The following is a 24237-nucleotide window of genomic DNA, read 5'->3' on the forward strand; positions in this document are numbered from 1 at the left end:
ATAGCTGGATCGTATGGTAGCTGTATTTTTAAGTTGTTTTTTTTTTTTAGCTGCTCCACTCAGCTTGCGGGATCTTAGCTCCTTGACCAGGGATAGAACCCAGGCCGCCGGCAGTGGAAACATGGAGTCCTAACCACTGGACCACCAGGGAATTCCCTCTGTTTTTAGTTTGTTAAGGAGCCTCCATACTGTTCTCCATAGTGGCTGTATCAATTTACATTCCCACCAACAGTGCAAGAGGGTTCCCTTTTCTCCTCACCCTCTCCAGCATTTATTATTTGTAGACTCTTTGATGATGGCCATTCTGACTAGTGTGAGGTAATACCTCATTGTGGTTTTGGTTTGCATTTCTCTAATAATTAGCGATGTTGAGCATATTTTCATGTGTCTGTTGGCCATCTGTATGTCTTCTTTGGAGAAATGTCTATTTAAGTCTTCTCCCATTTTTTGATTGGGTTGTTTGTTTTTAAAGAGGCCTACTTTCAACCTGAGGGTCAGACTCCTAATTTAACATACATCTAGGAACTGACTGCAATTCTGCCTGAGACTGGGGAGGCTGGAAGCACCATCTACACGTCCCCCCTCTGATATCTCTCTGAAAGGAGCTTTTGCACATATCTAGAACCCTGGCCTTTGTGACTGCCATGCAGAGGATACACCCCCTTGATCTGGCGGCCAGCAGGTCTTGCATTTGTGGGCCCCACTGGACTGTAGCAAACAAAGAAACAGTTATTAACTGGCTATCCTGTATGGCTCAGTGCAGAGAGAGCAGACAGAAACACTAGCTCCCATTCTCTCCCTGAAAGAGGTCTGCTTGCCACTGCCTGAACATCCAGCTTCCCATCACTGTGCCTCTAGGTGCTGACTGAGACCCTCCCCTTTGGTACACTGACAAGTCATGGTACCCCCTCACTACTGGGAGACAATAAGCACAAAGAAGGCAATTTGAGAGACAACCAAGAGCTAAGCCTGGGCTGAAAGATAAGATTTATCTTCTACAAGAGACCACTCTGTGAATACTGGGAGGATATGGCTGTTTTATCTAATTCACAGAAACCAACATGGAGAATTAAGGGAAATGAAGAAAGAAAGGAGTGTGTTCCAAACAGAAGAACAAGATAAAACTCCAGAAACAAACCCCAGTGAAATGGAGATAAGTGATTTACCTGTAAAGAGTTCAAAATAATGGTCATAAAGATGCTCACTGAGGTCAGGAAAACAATGCATGAATAAAGTAAGAATTTGCATGGAGAGAGAGAGAGTTTAAGAAAGTACTAAACAGGGATTCCCTGGTGGCGCAGTGGTTGAGAGTCCGCCTGCCGATGCAGGGGACACGGGTTCGTGCCCCGGTCCGGGAAGATCCCGGATGCCGCGGAGCGGCTGGGCCCGTGAGCCATGGCTGCTGAGCCTGCGTGTCCGGAGCCTGTGCTCCACAACAGGGGAGGCCACAGCAGTGAGAGGCCCGCGTACCGCAAAAAAAAACAAATTTATAGGATGCAACAAAAACAGTTCTAAGAGGGAAGTTGATAGCAATAAACATCTACATTAAACAAAAATAAAGAGTGCAAATGCACAACCTAACTTTACGTTTCAAGGAACTAGAAAAAGAACAAATGAAACCCAGGTTAGCAGAAGGAAAGAAATAACAAAGATCAGAGCATAAATAACATAGAGACTAAAAAGAAAATAGAAAATATCAATGAAACTAAGACGTGGTTTTTTGAAAAGATAAACAAAATAGACTAACCTTTAGTTAGACTTACCAATAAAAAAAAAAAAGAGAGGACTCAAAATTAGAAATGAAAGAGGAGACATTACAATTGATACCACAGAAATACAAAGGATCATGAGAGACTACAGGCATACTTTGGAGATATTGCAGGTTCAGTTCCAGACCATCACAATATAGCGAATATTGAAATAAGATGAGTCACACAAATTTTTTGGTGTCCCACTGCATATAAAAGTTATGTTTACACTATGCTGTAGTCTAAGTGTGCAATAGCATTATGTCTAAAAAAGTGTACACACCTTAATTAAAAAATACTTTCTTGCTAAAAATGCTAACCATCTTCTGAGCTTTCAGCCAGTTGTAGTAGTAACATCAAAAATCACTGATCACAGATCATCATAACATTAATAATAACAAAAAAGTTTGAAGTATTGTGAGAATTACCAAAATGTGACACAAAGACATGAAGTGAGCAGATGCCATTGGAAAAAATGGCTCTGATAGACTTGCTCAAGGCAGGGTTGCCACACCCTTATTAAAAACGCAACATCGGGCTTCCCTGGTGGCGCAGTGGTTGAGAGTCTGCCTGCCGATGCGGGGGACGTGGGTTCGTGCCCCGGTCCGGGAGGATCCCACATGCCGTGGAGTGGCTGGGCCCGTGAGCCATGGCCGCTGGGCCTGCGCGTCCAGGGCCTGTGCTCCGCAGCGGGAGAGGCCGCAGCAGTGAGAGGCCCGCGTACCGCAAAAAAAAAAAAAAAGAAAAAAAAAACGCAACATCTGTGAAGCACAATAAAGCAAAGTGCAATAAAACAAGGTATGTCTCTACTATGAACAATTATATACCAACAAAATGGACAGCCTAGAATAAATGAATAAACTTCTAAAAACATACAACCTACCAAGACCAAATCATGAAGAAACAGAAAATTTGAACAGAATTACTAGTAAGGAGATTGAATCCGTAAAAAAACAATAAAGCTCCCAAAGAAAATCCAGGACCAGATGACTTCACTGATGAATTCTAACAAACATTTTAAGGAGAATTGTTTCAATCCTCTCAAACTCTTCTAAAAAATAGAAGAGCTGGGAACACTTCCAAACTCATCTTATGAGGTCAGCATTACCCTAACACCAAAACCAGAAAAGAACACTACAAGAAAAGAAAATTACAGGCCAATATCCCTTAACATAGATGCAAAAATCCTCAAGGAAATGTTAGCAATCTAAATTCAACAATACATTAAAAGGAGCATATACCATCATCAAGTGGGTTTTATTCCACAAATGCAAGGATGGTTCACCATCTGCAAATCAGTCAATATGATCCACCACATTAACAAAATGAAGGATAAAAATTATATGATCCTCTCAAGAGATGCAGAAAAAGCATTTGATAAAATTCAATATCCACTTATGACAAAAACTCTCAACAAAGTGGGTATAGAGGGAATGTACCTCAACATAATAAGGCCATATATAAAAAGTTCACAGCTAACATCATACTCAATGGTGAAAGCTGAATGCTTCTCGTCTAAGATCAGGAACAAGACAAGGATGCCCACTTTTGCTACCTTTATTCAACATAGTACTGGAAGTCCTAGCCAGAGCAATGAGGCAAGAAAAATAAATAAAACACATCCAAATCAGAAAGAAAGGAGTAAACCTGACTCTATTTGCATATAACATGATATTATAGATAGAAAACTGTAAAGACTCCACCAAAAACCTGTTAGAACTAATCAACAAATTCAGTAAAGTTGTAGGATACAAAATCTATATAAAAAAATCAGTTGTGGTTCTATTCTGTGGTTGTTAGAATCTATGTGGTTCTAACAACAAACTGTCAGAAAAAGAAAACAATCCCATTTACAATTGCATCATAAAGAATAAAATACCTAAGAATAAATAACCGAGGAGGAGAAAAATCTCTACACTGAAAAGTATAAGACATTGATGAAAGAAAATGACTAAGACACAAATAAATGGAAAGAATTTATGTCTTCATGGATTGGAAGAATTAATATTGTTAAAATGTCCATATCATTTAAAGCAATATATAGATTCAAGGCAATCTCTATCAAAATTCAAATGGCACTTTTCACAGAAATAGAAAAAAAAAAAAACCCTAAAATTTGTATGGCACATAAAAGACACTAAATAGGACCACATCACACTGAAAGCTTTTGCACAGCCAAGGAAGCTATCAACAAAATGAAAAGGTAACCTATGGAATAGGAGGAAATATTCACAAATCATGTATCCAACATATATAAAGAACTCATACAACTCAATAGCAAAAAAACACCCAGCTAATCTGGTTAAAAAATGGGCAGAGGAAGTGGACAGACGTTTTTGTTAGAAGACCCTCAAATGACCAACAGGTAGATGAAAGACGCTCAACATCACTAATCATTAGTGAAATGTAAATCAAACCCACAGTGAGGGAATTTGCTGGCCATCCAGTGGTTAGGACGCCACACTTTCACTGCCAAGGGCACAGGTTCAATCCCTGGTTGGGAAACTAGGATCCTGCATGCCGCATGGCCAAAAAAAAAAAAAAAAAACCACAATGAGGTATTACCTCACACCTGTTAGAATGACTGTCATTAAAAAGACAAAAGATAATGAGTGTTGGTGAGGATGTGGACAAAAGGGAATCCTTGTGCACTGTTGAAGGGAATATAAAACGGTATGGCTACTATGGAAATCAGTATAGAGGTTCCTCAAAAAATTAAAAATAGCACTACCATATAATCCAGGAATTCTACTTCTGGGTGTATATCTGAAGGAAACAAAATCAGTATCTCAAAGAGATGTCTTCAGCCCCATGTTTATTGCAGCATTATTTACAGTAACCAAGACATGGAAACAACTTAAGTGTCCATTGATGGATGACTGAATAAAGAAAATATGGCATATACAGTTGACCTTTGAACAATGTGGAGGTTAGGGGCACCGACTCCCTGTGCAGTTGAAAATCCGAGTATAACTTTTGTCTCCCCCAAAACTTAACTGCTAATAGCCTACTGTTAACCAGAAGCCTTACTGATAACATAAACAGTTCATTAACCATATTTTGTATGTTATATGTATTACATATGGTATTCTTAAAGTAAACTTAGCATAAAGAAAATGCTATTAAGAAAATTATAAGTAAAATAAAATACATTTACGGTACTATACTGTATTTATCGGTGCTGTAAGTTTCCATTGCCTGTTTACATGATGAATCATCTGTCAGCACCTACACCAATATTGTCTTACATGTTACGAAACACTGTAGGTGTTATATGTATTACTAACACTACACATCAAAAATGAAAAGATGGGAAAGTCCCTGGCAGTCCAGTGGTTAGGACTTGGTGCTGTCACTGCCGTGGGCCTGAGTTCAATCCCTGGTCAGGGAACTAAGATCCTGCAAACCGTGTGGTGAGCCAAAATAATAAAAATAATAATAATGAAAAAGAAATTCATATTTACTTATAACGATTCCTGCACTGATAATGAAGAAGCAACAATATGACTGCTTTATGATAGCTTAGTGTTAAGTGATATGATTGCTCTTCATATTAGCCTAGTCTATTTATATATATACTTTTATAATTTTTAAAAATATTTATTTATTTGGCTGCACTGGGTCTTAGTTGCGGCAGGCGGGCTCCTTAGTTGCGGCTCGCCGGCTCCTTAGTTGTGGCATGCAAACTCTTAGTTGTGGCATGCATGTGGGATCTAGTTCCCTGACCAGGTATCGAACCCAGACCCCATGCATTGGGAGCATGGCGTCTTAACTACTGCTCCACCGGGGAAGTCCCTAGCCTATATATTAGTGAATGAATCGGTATAAAAATGTTATGGCATACAGCATTACAGTCATGTTCGTAATACAATATCGGAAAAATTGTTATTTTTTTACAAAAGTGGTGACAGACTGATATGCAATTTCTCCAATTACAGTAGAGAGGCATACAGTATGGTAATGTAATTCTTTGAAAGCAAAATTATAAAACAGTAAGAAAACTAAACATTATTAATTTTATATTAAATGTCACTCACCTTATGCCTACATGAGGATAGACTATCCACTTCAATACAAGTCTTGCACACAATGCTCTACACCAGGGGTTCTCAACCCTGGGCTGCACAGAGGAAGTGAGTGGCGGGCAAGCCAGCGAAACTTCATCTGTATTTACAGCCGCTCCCCATAGCTCGCATTACTGCCTGAGCTCCGCCTCCTGTCAAATAGGCAGCAGCATTAGATTATCGTAGGAGCGGCAACCCAAACCCTACTGTGAACTGTGCCTGCGAGGAATCTAGGTTGCTTGCTCCTTCTGAGAATCTAATGCCTGATGATGAGGTGGAGCTGAGGCGGTGATGCTAGCGCTGGGGAGCTGCCGCAGACACAGATTCTCGTTAGCAGAGAGGTTTGACTGCACAGAGACCATAATAAACAATTGCTTGCAGGCTCATATCAAAACCCTATCAGTGAGCGGCAAGTGAAAACAAGCTCGGGGCTCCCACTCATTCTGCATTATGGTGAGTTGTATAATTATTTCATTATATATTGCAATGTAATGCACAATAAATGTAATGTGCTCAAATTATCCCTAAACCATCCCTCCCCTCCTCCCCCCGGCCCCTGGTCCATGGAAAAATTGTCTTCCACGAAACTGGTCCCTGGTGCCAAAAAGGTTGGGGACCACTGGTCTACATGATGAATACGTAGGTGATGATGACGGTGACACAAAAACATCTCATACAGTTAGATTTTCACGCGAAGATACACACATACGCAGGAGATAAGTTTATTAACTGTAGGACATGATGATGGTTTACTATTTGTTAAGTAGAAGTAGATCATCATAAAGGTCTTCATCCTTGTCGTCTTCGGGTTGAGGAGGCTGAGGAGGAGAGAGAGGAGGAGAGGTTGGTCTTGCTCTCTCAGGTAGCAGAGCCGGGAGAGGTAGAGGCAGGAGAGGTAGGCACCCTTGGTGTAATTTTACAGAAATACATCATAATTTATCTCTGACTTTTTTGCGTCTTGTCTCTAAAAATGTTTCTATATGGTGCCAACCCTTCTTCCGCCATTTGCTTTAGTTTCAGTGCTTGTATCATAGAAGGATCCATGTCATAAAAGAAGTCAAAAGCAGTGTTGAATAATTGGAACTCTCCTGCCAGATTGTTCCATGTCAATTTGGTTTCTGTCACTGCTTCTTCTGTGTCTTCTTCCTCATCGTGTGGCTCTGGTTGGAAGTGCTCGTCTACATCAGATCCTCTTCTGGGAATTCCTCGGGCATGGTGCCTATTAGCTCTTGAATTTCTCCAAGATCCATATCTTAAAACCCTTCACCTCCCACCTCTTTTGCCATGTCCACATCTCTTTCATGATTTCCTCGGTTGGCTCTGTTGTAAAGTCAGACACACAACATCTAGACACAGTTTTCTCTAGCAGGAATTTATTGTTTCAGGCTTGATGGCTTTCACGGCTTTTTCTCTAACAATGATGGCATTTTCAGTGGTGCAATCCTTCCAGACTTTCATGATGTTCTCTCTGTGGGTGTTCTCTTCCATAGCGTTGACAATCCTTTCCATAGGGTACTGTGTGTAATGACCCTTAAAGGTCCTTATGACCCCCGCAATCTAGAGGCTGAATTAGATGTTTGGGGGCAAGTAGACTACTTCAGCGCCTTCAGTGTTGAACTCATGGGGCTCTGGGTGGCTAGGGGCGTTGTCCAGTATCAAAAGAACCCAAGGCAGTCCCTTACGGGCAAGGTACTTTTTGTCTTCAGGGACAAAGCATCGATGAAACCAATCCAGAAAAAGTTACTCATTGTCCAGACCTTCTTGTACAACCAAAAGACAGCTTGTGTTTATCTTTTCCCTTCAAGGCTAGTTAGCAGCTTTACAGGTACGGGCAGTCCTGATCATAAATCTGTTGCTGAACCCAAGTTGGTGTGCCCGATTCCCAATGAGGCCCCATATATTTTATGCATTCATGACATACCTAACTTTTTCTTATTTTTCAGTATTTTTAGGCTATGCAGTTCGTCTGCGAGGTTTTTCAAATTGTCACAAATCTCCAAAATTTTTTCCAAATATTTATTGAACAAAATCCATGTGTAAGTGGACCTGTGTAGTTCAAACCCACGTTGTCCAAGGGTCAACTGTATATATACAATATTATTCAACCATAAAAAAGAAATAAATCCTGCCATTTGTGACAACATGAATGCCCTTTCAGGGCATTATGTTGAGTGAAATAAGTCAGGCAAATTCTGTATAATCTCACTTATACGTGGAATCTGAAAAAAAAAAACAACCAAACTCGGAAACAGAGAAGAGACTGGTGTTTGCCAGAGGCGGGGGTAGGGAGTGGGAGAAATGAGTGAAGGTGGTCAGGAGGTACAGACTTCCAGTTATAACATAAATAAGTTCTGGGGATGTAATGTCCAAGATGGTGACTATAGTTACCAATACAGGTTTCCCCACTATCTGAAAATAGAGCATTCCTGTGAAACCTTTTGCAAGCTCAGATTGTGTAAAGTGAAGAAGCTATTAACTTAGGGACACATCTTGCAAACAGATGCACAGAATAAATGGAGATAAAGCACAGATGCTCACAGACACAGTTCAAAGCTATGATGGCTTGATGGTGAGATGCTGAGCGTAGTTTCTGGGGAAAGAGCTTGGCAGTTCCACTCTGCTTGCTTGGGGTTCAAGCCACCCCTGTAAGAGCTTGCTACCAAACAAACTCTGATGCTATTTTTGCTTTTCACCTTTTTTCATAAAAGCAAAAATCCTCTTCAGATTTCTTTCAGTTAGTGAAAACAGGTGCTAATGCAGGCCTTTGGTAAGAGTGAAGTGGCATAAAGTGAACTTTCAAAAAGTGGGGGCTACCTGGACTCTATTATATATTTGAAAGTTGCTAAGAGAGATCTTTATTTAATTAATTATTTATTTTTTTGTTGGAGTATAATTGCTTTACAATGTTGTGTTAGTTTCTGCTGTACAATGAAGTGAATCAGCTCTATGTATACATATATCCCCTCCCTCTTGGACCTCCCTCCCACCCTCCCACCCATCCCACCCATCTAGGTCGTCACTGAGCACAGACCTAATCTTCCTGTGCTTTATAGCATGTTCCTGCTAGCTATCTATTTTACAAATGGTAGTGTATTTATGTCACTCCTAATCTCCCAATTCATCCCACCCTCCCCTTGCCCACTGTGTCCACATGTCCGTTCTCTACATCTACGTCTCTATTCCTGCCCCACAAATAGGTTCATCTGTACCGTTTTTCTAGATTCCACATATATGCATTAATATATGATATTTGTTTTTCTCTTTCTGGCTTACTTCACTCTGTATGACAGACTCTAGGTCCATCCACATCTCGAGAGTAGATCTTCAAAGTTCTCATCACAGGAAAAAAACTTTAGTAACCGTGTGAGCTGATGGATGTTAACTGAACTTATCGTGGTACTCGTATTACAATAAATACATATATCTAATTGTGATGTTGTACACCTGAAACTAATACAGTGTTATATATCAACAATATCTCAATAAAACTGGGGGGGGGCGCCTCTCAAAACTCAATAATAAGAAGATAAACAACCCAATTTTAAAAGGCAAAAGATGCAGCAGACATACTACCAAAGAATATGTAGGATGTCATACAAGCATCTGAAAGGATACAATTGCAAATTAAAACCATGATGAGATATAATATGCCTCTTGGAATGGCTAAAATTAAAAATTCTCATCCTACCAAGCGTTGGTGAGGACATGGTACAACTAATTCTCATACACTGCCAATAGGAATATAAAGTGATACACCCTCTTTGGAGAACAGTTGGCACTTTCTTAAAAAGTGACACAGACACCTCCCATAGGAGTGAGGTATGCTACTCCTTGGTATTTATTCAAGGAATCTGAACTCATACATCCAAACCACGACTTTTATACCAATGTTCATAGCAACTTTATTTGTAAGATCCCCAAAGTAGAAACAATCCAAATTCTATCAACAGGTGGATGAATTGAAATGTTGTGTTATATCTATATAATAGACTACTCCCCAGCAATTAAAGGGAATGAACTGCTGATAATAGGCATACCTTCTTTTACTGCATTTCTCTATATTGTGCTTCACATATATTGCATTTTTTATAAACTGAAGTGTTTTGAAAACCCTGCCTCGAGGGAGTCTGTCGGCGCCATTTTTCCAAAAGTATTTGCTTACTTTGTGTCTCTGTGTCACATATTGGTAATTCTTACAATATTTCGATTATTCAATAATTATTTAAATTATTATTATATTTGATACGGTGGTCTGTGATCAGTGATCTTTGATGTTATTACTACAATTCACTGAAGGCTCAGATGATGGTTAGCATTTTTTAGCAAGAGTGTATTTTTTTTTTAAGAGTGTATTTTTTGATTAAGGTACGTACATTGTTTTCTTAGGTATAACGCTATTGCACACTTACCAGACTACAATATAGTGTAAACATAATGCTTATATGCACCAGGAAACCATAAAGTAGAAAAAAATGGCTGGCATACAAATAATCAGGTCCTCAGCTGCACTAGCCTCACTTCAAATGCAGCTGAGGACCACCCTACTGAACAGCGCCAAGGAATATTTCCATCATGCAGAAAGTTCCCTTGGAAGACACTGCTCTAAGGACCTCCACTCCTGATTGATAGTAAGACTTACCTTTTATGAAATTATATTTCCTACACACTTTCCTGTTGGCCACTTTCCCTTGATTACATTTTTTTAAAAATATTTATTTATTTTTATTTTGGGCTGCGTCGGGTCTTCATTGCTGCTACGCGCGGGCTTTCTCTAGTTGCGGCGAGCGGGGGCTACTCTTTGTTGCGGTGCGCGGGCTTCTCATTGTGGTGGCTTCTCTTGGTGCGGAGCACGGGCTCTAGGTGCGTGGGCTTCAGTAGTTGTGGCACGTGGGCTCAATAGTTGGGGCTCACGGGCTCTAGAGAGCAGGCTCAGTCGTTGTGGCGCACGGGCTTAGCTGCTGCTCCGCAGCGTGTGGAATCTTCCCAGACCAGGGCTCGAACCCGTGTCCCCTGCCTTGGCAGGCGGATTCTTAACAACTGCGCCACCAGGGAAGTCCCTCCCTTGATTACATTTTGTTTTGTTGTAAGACAAACACGTATTTTCTTTTTAAGGTGTGCATGGATCAACATCATTGTCTTTATTTTGTTTTACAGTTGTTTTTTCCGCAATGATATTTGAGACTATCACAAATCAAGATCTGCCTGTGATCAAGTGTGTTTTAATCAACCATAGAAACAATGATTCATCAGTGGGGACATCATCATCGAATCCCTTGGTAAAGTAATATTAAAATGACAACTTTAGCAATTTTCTCTAGAGACCATACTTTGTAAGCTATTGACACCTGCCATGGCTTATGGGCTTTTCTTTTTTGTGTATTTAAGTATACTATGTACTCATATCTGGTACAGATGAGCATCTCTACTCATTGCTACCTGGCACTCCATTCCATCAAGAGCCTTGTTCTCTTTGGGTTTAGATTCAGGAAGGACAGTGATACTAGAATGAGTAAGAAACAGGAATTTCCCTTTCTCCTTAAAAAGAAGCCAGGCTTCTCTCTCAAGCCTGAATCCCTAATTTCTAACTGTCTCCTGGATTTAGGTAAGTAGATTTTTCCATCTGCTCATTGAGACACACCTGTATAATTTATTTCATTTCTATTTCCCCAAGCATCTTCTTGTTTTAATGGATTTCTGTTTACGGCCCTGTCTAGTTCCTAGGCTTGAAAGCTCAGCCTCATTTTGGACTGCTTCCTCTCCCTTGCCCTCACATTCAGTCAGTTACCAAGTCTTGTCAATTTCCTTTCTTTCCTAGTTCTCCTGTAACCACCTCATATTCCCTAGTCCCCCTGCCACTTCCCTAATTCCAGCCCTCATAGTCACAATAATATCGTAAGTGGCTTCTTCCTTCTACAGTTCAGCTCACGTAGGGCTGCCACATGGGTCTTCCTGAAGCAGGGCTACATCCTTTACAGCCCGGCTTGGTCTTCCCACGGCTTCAAATGACATGCACGTCGCTCCATAATCTGGCTCTGACTCCAAGTTCCAACCTTGTTTGTCGTTACTCTTCTTCATGCTATTCATCTATCACAGCCTAGCTATTTACTCAAATGAAGGAAGCTTAAATAACCGAGAAGTGAAAATATTAAAAGTCTATATACAATAAAAAGTGAACATAAATTAGCCACTTCTATGGCTTTTATCCAGTTAAGGATTCATACAGATATATAGTCACTCTGTTTTCTTTAACGTAAGTATAATACATAGACACATGCCATGATGCCCTGGACCCCCCCACTTCCCTCCCAAAATCAGAGATATTAAAAATATTCTCAAATTTTAAGCAGTGTGAAATAGGCGTCAATAACAACTTTCTACATGCATGTAAAACTCCTGATTTTTTTTTTTTTTGGCCGTGCCACTTGGCTTGCGGGATCTTAGTTCCTGGACCAGGGATCAAACCCATGCCCTTGGCAGTGAAAGGGCAGAGTTCAGTTCCCTGGACCGCCAGGGAATTACCCTAAAACTCCTGATTTAATACATGATTCTTTTTTATGCCAGAAGCATGGTTGGTTTAACTTTTTAACACATATTGGTGTCATAACACATTGACTTATTAATAATTAAGGCATTTTGCATGCATAGTATTTTTGTGCAGACAAGAAAAAATTTAATATTATTTGCTATGACAATTTAAAGTCTTAGTGTCTTTTATTTAGTATTTATTTATTTATTTGGCTGTATCGGGTCTTAGTTGTGACACGCAGTATCTTTCGGTGTGGCCCACGGGCTCTTCGTTGTGATGCATGGGCTTCTCTCTAGTTGTGGCATGGGGGCCCCAGAGCGCACAGGCTTAGTTGCCCCGTGGCATGTGGGATCTTAGTTCCCCAACCAGGGATCGAACCTGCGTTCCCTGCATTGGAAGGCGGATTCTTAACCACTGGACCACCAGGGAAGTCCCTTTAAGTGTCTTTTCAATGTGAGAAAATAGCTGCACACATTTAAGTGTTTTCTTATAAAACACAAGCTTTTTTTAAAAAAAATTAATGATGATTGATCTCAGTTCCTAGTATTAAGTGCTGCATTGTGTTTTATGTCGTATAAATTATATTCTTATGCAATATTCAGGGTTGTATTAAGACCTAGTAATTCTTAAACAACATCAGACAACAGGATTTGTTATACAACACCAGAACACAGTATTTGTGTGCAGTTCTTTTTGTCTTTGACCTTATAGTGTCCAAAGCATTATTTTCCGAAGTTATTTATGTTCGTTCTTTTCTTTCCCACCACCTTCACTCTGTTAGTTATTTGTGATACAATTAACTTCACTTGGTTTGTATTCCATTTTGAGTTCCCCCTATATCCTGGTTGGCTTTAATGATTTACTTTTTTGAGTATGTGCAACATGACTATGGTCCTGAAAGCTAAAGCTATGTACTAAAAGATATACTCAGGGCTTCCCTGGTGGCACAGTGGTTAAGAATCCGCCTGCCAATGCAGGGGACACGGGTTCGAGCCCTGGTCCGGGAAGATCCCACATGCCTGGAAGCAACTAAGCCCGTGTGCCACACTGCTGAGCCTGTGCTCTAGAGCCTGCGAGCCACAACTACTGAAGCCCGCTCGCCGAGAGCCTGTGCTCTCCAACAAGAGAAGCCACCGCAATGAGAAGCCCGTGCACCACAAAAAAGAGTAGCCCCCACTCGCCACAACTAGAGAAAGCCCACACGCAGCCAAAAGTAAATAATTAAATAAATTTAAAAAATATATATATATATACTCAGAGAAGTATCATGCCTTCTTCATGCCTACTACCAAGTTTCCATCCTTTTTCCACCTACCTCCTGAACTTCACCAGTTCCTTTAGAATTTTTGTATTATTCCTGTGTTTCTTGTGCACAAAGGAGCAGATACATGTGTATTTTCTTAATCTCCTTCCTTCTTACACGAGGGGTAGCATACTTGAAAGTAGATACTTTTTGCCCTTAGCTTTCTTCACTTAACAGTCTATCCAGGAAATCACTGCATATCAGTTCATGGAGTTTGTCCTCATCCTTCTTTATGTCCTCCATTGTGTGGAGGGACCATAGTTTATTCAGTCAATCTCCTATGTATGAGCATTTTGGTGGTTTCTAGTATTTTACAACTGTAAATGATGGTGCAATTAATTGCTGGAGATATAGCCCTCAAAATAGTATTGCTGGCTCAGAGGGTGAAGTGCACAGTAGTTCCAGTTCCCCTGCAAAAGGGTTGCACCTGTTTGCATTCCCCCAGCAATGTGTGAGAGTAGCTGTTTCCTCACGGCCTCCCTGACAAAATGTGTTGTCATACTTTAAAATTTGTGCCAATACTTTAAAATTTGTGCCGGTCTGATAGATAAGGGATATCTCAGTGTTGTTTTGAGGTTTTCTGATTATGAGTGAGCTTGAACATTTTCTCATATGTTGAAGGGCCATTCTTTATAGCTTTTTTGTGAATTGTCTATTCATTTCTTTTTCCCATTTTTTCTTTTTTCTTTTCCCCCTTATTGTTTATTTATTTATTTCGGCACCAGGTCTTAGTTGCAGCATGGGGGATCTTCATTGCACCATGCAGGATCTTTAGTTGTGGCATGCGGGCTTCTTAGTTGCGGCATGTGGAGTCTAGTTTTCTGACCAGGGATCAAACCCCGGCCCCCTGCATTGGGAGCGTGGAGTCTTATCCACTGGACCATCAGGGAAGTCCCTCTGTTTCCCATTTTTCTACTGTCTTTTGGCTCCTGTGTCCCTCAATGTTAAAAAAAAATTATTTTTTCCTTTTTTTGGCCCGCGTTGTGAGGATTGCAGGATCTTAGTTCCCTGAATAGGGATTGAACCTGGGTCCTGGGCAGTGAGAATGCGGAGTCCTAGCACTGGACTGCCAGGGAATTCCCTAAAAAAATTATTTACATATTAGGGATATTAGTCCTTTATTTCCTTTATCTGTAATATGCATTGCAAATATTTTCTCCTAGCATGTCAGGTTTTTGTTTGTTTTTACTTTTTTTTTAATAAATCAATTTTTAAAAAACTATTTATTGTGGCTGTATTAGGTCTTCGTTGCTGTGCTCGGGCTTTCTCTAGTTGCAGCGAGCAGGGGCTACTCTTCATTACGGTGTACAGGCTTCTCATTGCGGTGGCTTCTCTTGTTGTGGAGCATGGGCCCTAGAGTGCATGGGCTTCAGTACTTGCAACATGCGGGCTCAGTAGTTGTGGCTCGTGGGCTCTAGAGCGCAAGCTCAGTAGTTGTGGTGCACGGGCTTAGTTGCTCCGCGGCATGTGGGATCTTCCCGGACCAGGGCTCGAACCCGTGTCCCCTGCATTGGCAGGCGGATTCTTAACCACTGCGCCACCAGGGAAGTCCCTGTTTGACTTTACTTTATGTCCCTCTTTTAAGATCCAGCTCAATTGCTGTACTCCAGTGAAGCATTCCCACCCCCACTATCCCAGCCTGGAAGTCACCTCTCTCTCCTCAGAAGGTTCAGAGCACTTAAATGCACCTTTCAGAGTAGTCAGTATCTGTTTATGGGGCACATCATATTTCACTTTTAGTTATTTCTTCCTATTAGAGTCAAAACTCAAGGACAAGGTCAGTGTCTTTTTTCCCCTAGCCCCACTGCGCCCAGCAGGTGGTCTAGCACTTATCAGATATTGACTAAATAACTCACCAGATACTAACTGAAGAAATGAACAAATAAAATCAGAAATATGGCTTATGGTCAGTAGCAGAAGAGCTACCCTACCCTGCTCTTCACCTGCAGAAGCTTGTGTGTGTGTGTGTGTGTGTGTGTGTGTGTGTGCGCATACACACGTGTGAGGGCTACACTATGTGTCGGGGGGTAGGAGGTGAGGGGTCCAACAGCAGAAGTTGCTAGCACACCATCCTGTCAATATATCTCAGTTACTTAAAGCAGGCAAGGGGTGTGATGGTGGCAATGAGCCTATGGGGATGTCTGCCCAGAGCATACTGGGTTGGCCACAAAGTGTGTTTGGGTTTGTCTGTAACATCTTACGGAAAAACCTGAACGAACTTTTTGGCCAACCCAATATTTTAGTTTTTAAGTTCCCTCTAACACAGATACTAATTTACTATTACTATGTAGATGCTTATCTGCATACCAGTAATCACAAAAACATATACCTATGTATTCTTTTTTTGTTTTTATTTTTCTTTGGCCGAGCCACGCGGCTTGTGGAATCTTAGTTCCCTGACCAGATATCGAACCTGGGCCCCCAGCAGTGAAAACACGGAGTCCTAACCACTGGACACCACGGAGTTCCCTATACCTATGTGCTTTAATTTTATGATTATTATCTGTATATTAGTTTGTGATTGTGAGGGCTGCCATAACAAAGTCTCAGACTGGGTGAGTTAAACCACAGAAATTTATTGTTTCATAGTTCTGGAGGCTAGAAGTCTAAAATCTAGATGTCGTCAGGCTTGGTTCCTTCTGAGGCTGTGAGGGAAGGATCTGTCCCAGGCCTCTCTCCTTGGCTTGTATGGCCATCTTTATGTTCACAGGGTGTTCTCCCCGTGTGCTTGTCTTCTCCAAATTTCCTCTTCTTATAAGGACATCAGTCATAAGATTAGAACCCACCCTAATGGCCTCATTTTGACAGGATCACCTCTGTAAAGGCCCAGTTCTGAATAAGGTCACATTCTGGGGTACTGGGGGTTAGGACTTCAACATATGAATTTGGGGGACTTCCCTGGTTGTCCAATGGTTAGGACTCCGAGCTTCCACTGCAGGGGGCACGGGTTCGATTCCTGGTCAGGGAACTAAGATCCCACATGCCACATGGCACAGCCAAAAAAATAAAAAAGAATTTGGGGGGAACACAGTTCAACCCATAACAGTCTATAAAACATTTTCGAAATGCAGCCTAAAATTATCTGTCTTTTCTTTAGAGACTTGTAATTTATAGGCATTTTGGTCAGACGTATGATCCTCAGTGGGTTACGATGTGCTTGGCTGTTGTGTGCCATATGTCAACATGTGTTTATTTGATAAAGGTTCCAGCTAAGAAGAAGCTGCATTGAACATGCACTTGTAGTAAATTCACATCCTTTTGTCTATGACATAGGCATCAGAATCCCGCGAAGACCTGGACTGTGCCTTGAGGCCCGAGAGCACAGAGGCAGTCTACGAAGCGGCCACCGTGGAGGTGGACGTGACTGCATCCATCACACTGCAAGTGCTGGTCACCACCCCGGGGAACATTTCCTGTCTCTGGGTCTTTAAACACAGCTCCCTGAATTGCCAGCCACACTTTGATTTACAAAACAGGTAAGCAGGGGCGGGGCAATGTGCAACCGTAAGGATTTTTGGAGGAATAGTTTCTTGCCATACAGAGACTTTCTTGCTTCATTTAGAGTTTCTTTTCCAATCTCTGTACATGTTCACTGTAACTCTTATTTCCAGTGAAAGAAAATAAACTAAAAAATAGCTAAGGCATGGATACATGACCTTTTACAGCGGTCAAAACCCACCCATAGGACAAACAACACAAAACGTGAACCCCAGTGTAAACTGTGGACTTTAGTTAATATCAGTATTGGTTCATCAGTTGTAACGAATACACCACACCTATGCAAGATGTTACTAATAGAAAAGCTGTGTGTGAGGGGTGGGAGTGGGGCGAGTGTGTATGCAGGATCTCTCTGTACTTTCTGCTTAATTTTTTTTTCTCCTTAATTTTTCCATAAACCTAAAATTGCTCTAAAAAATAAAGTCTATTCATTTAAAAACTTATATACAGATGTATAGGTATATTTAGGGCCTAAGAAAGCAGTGATGACTGGCAAAATGTAAAACAAATAGTGAAGAGTATTTGGGATTTTAAAGATGGCTTGTTTTTTAAACTGGATTTTGTCTTAAAGGTAAAAACTTAGGGAGTTTTCATTCCGTTCTGGTTAAAGTAGCAAGGAGCTTTCTAGTTAAAGCAGTGAGAAGCTTCTTTCTGGGAAATCCTTGGGGAAGAACCCTTGGCTTTACCTAGTTTGTTTCACAGTATGATGAGCAGAATTGCAATGATATGTGATATCCACAAAGCATTTTAGTAAGAAATTGATCTGTATGCGGGGAACGTTGGTCTCACCATCCAGAAAGATATCATGGCCAAGGTTTGTAGATTGACCACCAAGCCTGTATCTAACCCTGCGCTGACTGCTGCCCCTGCTGTCCGAGCCCAGGTGGGGCAGGAAGCAAGGGGCACAGGCCACTGAAATGCCCACTTACTAATTCTAAGGTGCTTTATTCTCTAATTCTTGGGGTGCTCAGGTGCCCCGAAGCTGTAGAAGAGCCACTGTCTTTCTAGGAGCAATGCAGGAAATGGCCCCTCAATGACCCAAAGCGGGTTCCATGCCACCTGACTGAGACACGGGAGAACATCTGTGACTGACTTGTACCAAGTATTCACATTTGTGTCTTTAAGGTCAAACCAATGTTTAAGTAATTTTCAGGACAGTAGCTATAATTCTGAAGTTTGGTTCTAAATCTTAGAGCACATTCATTTTCCTTTCCTCTTTTGAGGCCATGTTACTCACTTCTCTGTTTTGCTTACTTTTCTCTTGGGGTTAAACCAAAGGCAATCTTCTATTAAGAATTTTGGCTTAAAGAAATGTTCTGGTAATCTTATTAAAATCTGATGCCCCAACAGTTCTTGTTAGATTGAGGCCAAAAAAACGCAAAGTAAAAAAGTAGGGTTCTTTTTACTCTGCTAAGAGGTTGCCTTTTTATTCTAGGACAGGCAGCCCAAATCATAGGTCTTATGTGGATGAGTTAACTTAGTACCAAAACATTTTTAGCAACTTCTCCATAGTAAAGAGTTACTGAAATTAAATCTGGGCTTAGACTCATAGCCAGACAGATTGCACACCTAAGCTTTGATAACCATCTTAGAGTTTTGTATGATATGCCCAAGAGTTCTCACGTGATACCAGGAGAGTGAAGCTTCAGAGAAAGAGAGCATATCCCCAGGGTACCTGCATAACCAGAAAATACATATATTCCTTACTAATTTACTGCCTATATGAACGCAAGCACAAGTAGTCTGGAACCATGCTGCTTGGAGCTCTAAATCAGGGCTGTTCCAATATCCTGTTCTTGGTTTGCCTGGGGTCTTGTTCAAACGCAGATGTCGATTCAGTAGGTGTGGACGGGGCCTGAGATTCTGCACAGACTCTCCCAGCTGATGCCAAGTGTTGAGCAGTAACGTCTAAAGGTCAGAAAGTGCCCATTTAAATCCAACACTACTCAACCGACTGCTAGAGCGTGTTCTAAGCTCTAAGGAGGACAGATATCACCAAACACACATCAAAGTTGTTTCTTTGAAGAGAATGCCCCTAGCCAAATTTATCTTTACCAAGTATCTGAAAAGTTAGAAATACTCACATTGAGACATCTCTCCTTTGTGATATATCAGTGTAATTACTACCTCATAGGAAAATGCTTTGTGTCTGATTTTGCTTGAATTCTTTCCTCTAGAGGGGGTGGGAGGGGGGCACAAAACGGACTGTTCTTGATGTCAGTGAGTCTTGCTTGTACCGTCATCTGGTTCTGCACGTGGGGCACGGAGGCTGGTGGCCGGGTGGCCGGCAGATACGCCTGTGGAGGGTGGTTTGTCATTGGCAGGAATGGTCCACTACTGCCAAGGAGGGCGTCCCACCAAGTCTATACGTTTTTGGTAGGAGTTTTCCCTCCGAGGGTCTTGGGCAGCATGAGGTGAAGGTGCTCACTCCCAAGGGAGGGACTGGATAAAGGTCAAGGTGAAGCTAACAAGGCCCAGGCTGAGCGCCGGCACAGGACAGGAGCTGCGTTCTCCACCGAGGTGGACCAGAGGCGCCCAGCCACCTTCTGACTCAGTGTGAAATTCGAGGGTTTTTGTTTCACACGTTTTCCAGATTAACCAGTTCTCTTTCTTGTGTTTCAGAGGAGTTGTCTCCATGGTCATTTTGAAAATGACAGAAACCCAGGCTGGAGAATACCTACTTTTTATTCAGAGTGAAGCCACCAATTATACAGTATTGTTTACAGTGAGTATAAGAAGTAAGTGCTGTTTGCTACTCGGTACCCTCAATATTCTAAAGGAGCAGTTAGAACCCAAGAGCTCTTACCGGCTTCCCCAGACACACGAGCCAGGTTTCCCTCAATACGTAATTGAATTAATTGAACTCACTTCAACCGCCCCATCACCTGTTGAGATCCTGATGTGACCCACGGATGGTGAGAGTGAATGCTCTTCCGAACCCAGGGCATCCTCTATTTTCCGGCTCCCCGTTTTTTTCAGCCACGGATGGATGACAGGAAAGAAGTGGAAAGCATTTTGACCGTGGAGTCAGAAGACCTGAGTTCTTATTCTGGATCTGATACGACCACCTTGGGCAGGTCACGTAGTCTCTCTGAGCCTCAGTGTTCTGATCTGTAAAATGGGGATACCCATACACACCTCAGGATTTCAAGAGCTTAGAGCTATCCAACAGAGCGGTCTGAGGTGATGAGAATGTCTGCCTGCTCTGTCCAGTAAGGTAGCCACTGGCCGCATGTGGCTGGTGAACACTTGAAATGTGGCCAGTGTGACCAAAGTTTTCATTTTAATCAATTAAAAATTCCATTTAAATAACCACATGGACCTGGCGGCTCCTGTGTTCATACAAACACCAGATCGCTACGCAAACCATCAGGAACAACGTGGAAGTTCTCACCCAGGGAAGCAGCTGTGCAGTTGGCTGAACCACCATCTGCGTGTCTCCTGGCTTCTCCTTCTTTCCACCCACTTACGCACAGGCCTGCGGTTGTGTGGACTCAGCCCTGTACCCACTGGCTGCTTTACCCCACATGACAAATGGGTACTAGTGGTAGAGGCGTTCACATGGGTCCCGCTGCCTTTAGGGGCCAGGGCAGTGCTCCAGAAACTCTGGGTTTATCCATTTTAAAGCAAGCTCCCAGGCTACGCCTTGGTGTGTCTTGCCAGGCGGAGGCTGTGGTGCACGTGTCACAGAGGTGCGGGGCTCAGGGGGAACCACGGCTCCCCTTGGCCGAGGCTGTTCTGCACCCACCATTGCAGGTGAACGGCTTGCTGAGAGGTATGGAAACGGGCATGACAGCCCGAGGCCGAGCGTGGCCAGGTCCACACTCTGGGCCACACTGCACTGGGTCTCGCACTCAGAGCTGCGAACAGAAGAGCACTCGTGGCCGTTTCGATTCCCACAGGTGTCGTCTGACCAGGGCTGGGGACAGGGTGTTAGGTTCCAAAGTCAGCCTGTCAGGCAAAAACCCAGCAAAGTCAAAATCAGTCAACATTTGTTTTGAAAAGCCTTTCAGTTACTCTGATATCTATAGGACCAGAGCCCTAGAAGGTCAGAAGTCAAGAGGTACCTCTTGTTTCTCTTTGATTTTGGTCTTTTTCCCTGTCCCCTCCCCAGTCCCCGACCCCCCTCTGTGGGACAGTAAATCCTCAGGTTGGAAGAGAATAAGAGATTTCTTGCTCTCTCTCTCTCTCTCTCTTTTTTTTTTGTCAAGTGTTTATACTTGAATTTGTATAAAATAAATGGGCATCTGCTCTCTTTATTTAGGGTAACTTCTTTTCACTTAAGATTTACAATGTAAAAATAGTACAACAATCATTCAAGTAAGTTGTAACTGTTTTTAACGTGCTGCTGGGTGGTGGGATTAAAAAAAAATCAGGTGGGGTAGACTTGGCAACAGTCAACGTGAAAAAGAGGAAAGGGTTTAGTGAACCACAAGTTCACTATTAACCAACAGTATGGCATGGTTGCTAAAAAAGGAAATCTGAACCTTGGCAGCGCTCACGAAAATGTAATGTCTGGGTTAAGGAAATTAATGGAAAATTACTCTTTTCGGTTCTACGGTTTTTTCAGATGAATATTGACAAAACAGAGGAACCAGAATAGTGAAGATCTTAGAATTCCTTGAATTAGGAGCAGCTGAGGGAATTAAGAATGTTTAGCAGACAGAAGGAAATATGTTTGAGGAGAGAAGAAGATTGATTGCAGTGTAACGTAGAGGAAACCCTTCTGGCATGAGTCAGGAAACCTGGGCTAACTAGTTAAAATGCCTTCGATGATAATGATATCCCTTGACCTCCGCATTTGATTTTAAATATTTGAAGGATTTTCATGTGGCAACAAACTTCACTTTAAAAAAAAAAAATTGCTCTAGAGGGTAAAATTGGACCAATGGTCAGCAATTACAGGGAGAGAAAGTAAAAACTACCAGAAAATGGGAAAAGATGTTTGGAAGTCACATAATCAACAAAGGATGAATAGCCATAATAGGTAAAGAACTTCTATAAATCAATAAGAAAAAAACCAGTAGAAAAATTAACAAAAGACATGAGTAGGCATTTCACTATTGTCAGTAAACATATTAAATTAATAACTGAGACATGCAAATTAGGGCCACAGTGAGATACCATTTTATACCCAGGAGATTGTTGAAAACAAATTGTCATTATGTGTAAAGCAGAAGTGCTCACACTATATGGACCAGCAGTTGCACTCCTAGGTACATGGTAAAGAAACTTACACACCTGCCTCACTAGGAATGCACAGAATGTTCATAGCACCATTGTTGGTGATACAAAATACAGGAAACAACCCAAATGTCCACTGCAAGAAAATGGACTAATAGATTGTGATATATCCACCAATAGAACACAATGTAGTGGTAGCAAAATGAATTAAGCATAGCTACATGCAAAACCATGGATGAATCTTAAAAACATAAACTGAAGTTGTGGAAGACTGCATACTGAGCGATGCCGTATGTTGAAGCTCAAAAACAAACAAAACAAACCAGTATATTGTTTAGGGCCACACATCTATGTGGTGAAATATGTGTAAAAGTATGAGAATGATAAACAGAAAATTCAGGATAAAGTTAACCTAGGCTTGAGAGACAAGGAGAAGCAGGACAAAAGTAGATTCAAAGATATTTGTTACTATTCTGGTTATTAAGTTGAGAGCATGGGTCCACGGGTATTCGCTTTTATTATTATGTTTCAAAATTAACTCGTCATATATTCTTTGCTATGTATATACATGTATATAAAGTATTAGATACTATTTTAAAACAGAATTTATTATAAGGAGGAAGATTGAAATTTAGCATGGGAAACTTTCTTTGGGAAAAAAAAAATGGTTTGTTGAAAAATGGGAGGATCGACTCTGGGAGGTCATGAACTCCTGTTCCTAAGGGGTCCGAGCAGAAGCAGAGAGTTTATATGTGAAGGGAGGGGGAGGGGGAGAAGGGGCGAGGGGAGAGGTGTGAGAGTCCAATGTGAACAGGAGGCTAAGCCAAGCCTCTCAACTCTGTTCCAATTCTATCTCCATCCTACTATATTTCTGCCTAGTTCTCGATAAAATTATGGGAAGAAAGTTGGGTCTTAAACTATATAAGTGTGTGTTATAAACTTTATGTTATTTCTACTTTTCTTTTTCCCATGCATATTGATATTTGTGTTTTTACGTGGCTTCACTCCACTAAACATTAGTTGTCTTTGGATTCATGAAATACCCAAAGACATTAGCTACGAGAATAAATGCTAAAGTTAGCATTTCAGCCAGAGTTGAACTTAATATATTGGTGAGGAGGGATATGTTATTATATATATTTGGAGTGGGGCAGAAGACACCGCTACGGCACAAAAGGTTAACTTTTCTTAATGGTGCAGAATTCTTCTTTTGAGGAGGTTGCTAAGACAGTTTTGTTTTTTAATGTTTATAATATGAAACATTTTTAATATTAAAACGTTAATAATTTATGATGCTTTAGATACACTGCTTTACACGTTAAGGAGACCTTACTTTAGAAAAATGGAAAATCAGGATGCCCTGGTCTGCATCTCGGAGAGCATTCCAGAACCAACCGTGGAATGGGTGTTCTGCAATTCACAGAGTGACAGGTATGACATGCGGAGAGAGAACTGCTTTTATGACTTTACTTTTTCGGTTTCTTTCTAATATAGTTGACATCGTACTGTCTGTACAATTTATCACCCTGTTAACAGGAAACGTTGGCTTTTTTTTTTTTTTTTTTTTGCGGTACGCGGGCCTCTCACTGTTGTGGCCTCTCCCGTTGCGGAGCACAGGCTCCGGACCGGGGCACGAACCCGTGTCCCCTGCATCGGCAGGCAGACTCTCAACCACTGCGCCACCAGGGAAGCCCAGGAAACGTTGGCTTTTTAAAGAATGATTGGTGTGGGCTTCCCAGGGAGGATGGTGGGGGACACCTTAGTGACGAGCCCTTTGGAGCGCCTCGTCTGTCACGTCACTGACCTGTAGGACCCTCCCTGGATATCACATGACACGAATAAAAGCCCTTTTAAGTTACACGATTGTCGACTCCCTGAGCATTTGGTTGGGGAAAAAGAAAGGTCCAGCTTTTA

General features: G+C 41.6%; 1 protein-coding gene across 4 annotated transcripts in view; it reads left to right on the forward strand.

The window, feature by feature from the left end:
* The window catches only part of FLT3 (fms related tyrosine kinase 3), an 80687-nt gene that overhangs the window by 14579 nt on the left and 41871 nt on the right, over nt 1-24237 (forward strand). For 3 of the 4 annotated variants that reach the window (XM_029210273.1, XM_029210275.1, XM_029210274.1), the window contains exons 2-5: nt 10967-11088; nt 16915-17117; nt 19762-19877; nt 23625-23754. In XM_029210273.1, coding sequence (XP_029066106.1) covers nt 10967-11088; nt 16915-17117; nt 19762-19877; nt 23625-23754 — 571 coding nt within the window. Of the gene's footprint in view, nt 1-10966; nt 11089-16914; nt 17118-19761; nt 19878-23624; nt 23755-24237 lie in introns of those variants that run through there. The other variant, XM_029210276.1, reaches the window with a different exon arrangement.

Source organism: Monodon monoceros, unplaced genomic scaffold, assembly GCF_005190385.1.
Source record: "Monodon monoceros isolate NGI ecotype Baffin Bay Population unplaced genomic scaffold, NGI_Narwhal_1 Super_Scaffold_8, whole genome shotgun sequence".
NCBI lineage: Eukaryota > Metazoa > Chordata > Mammalia > Artiodactyla > Monodontidae > Monodon > Monodon monoceros.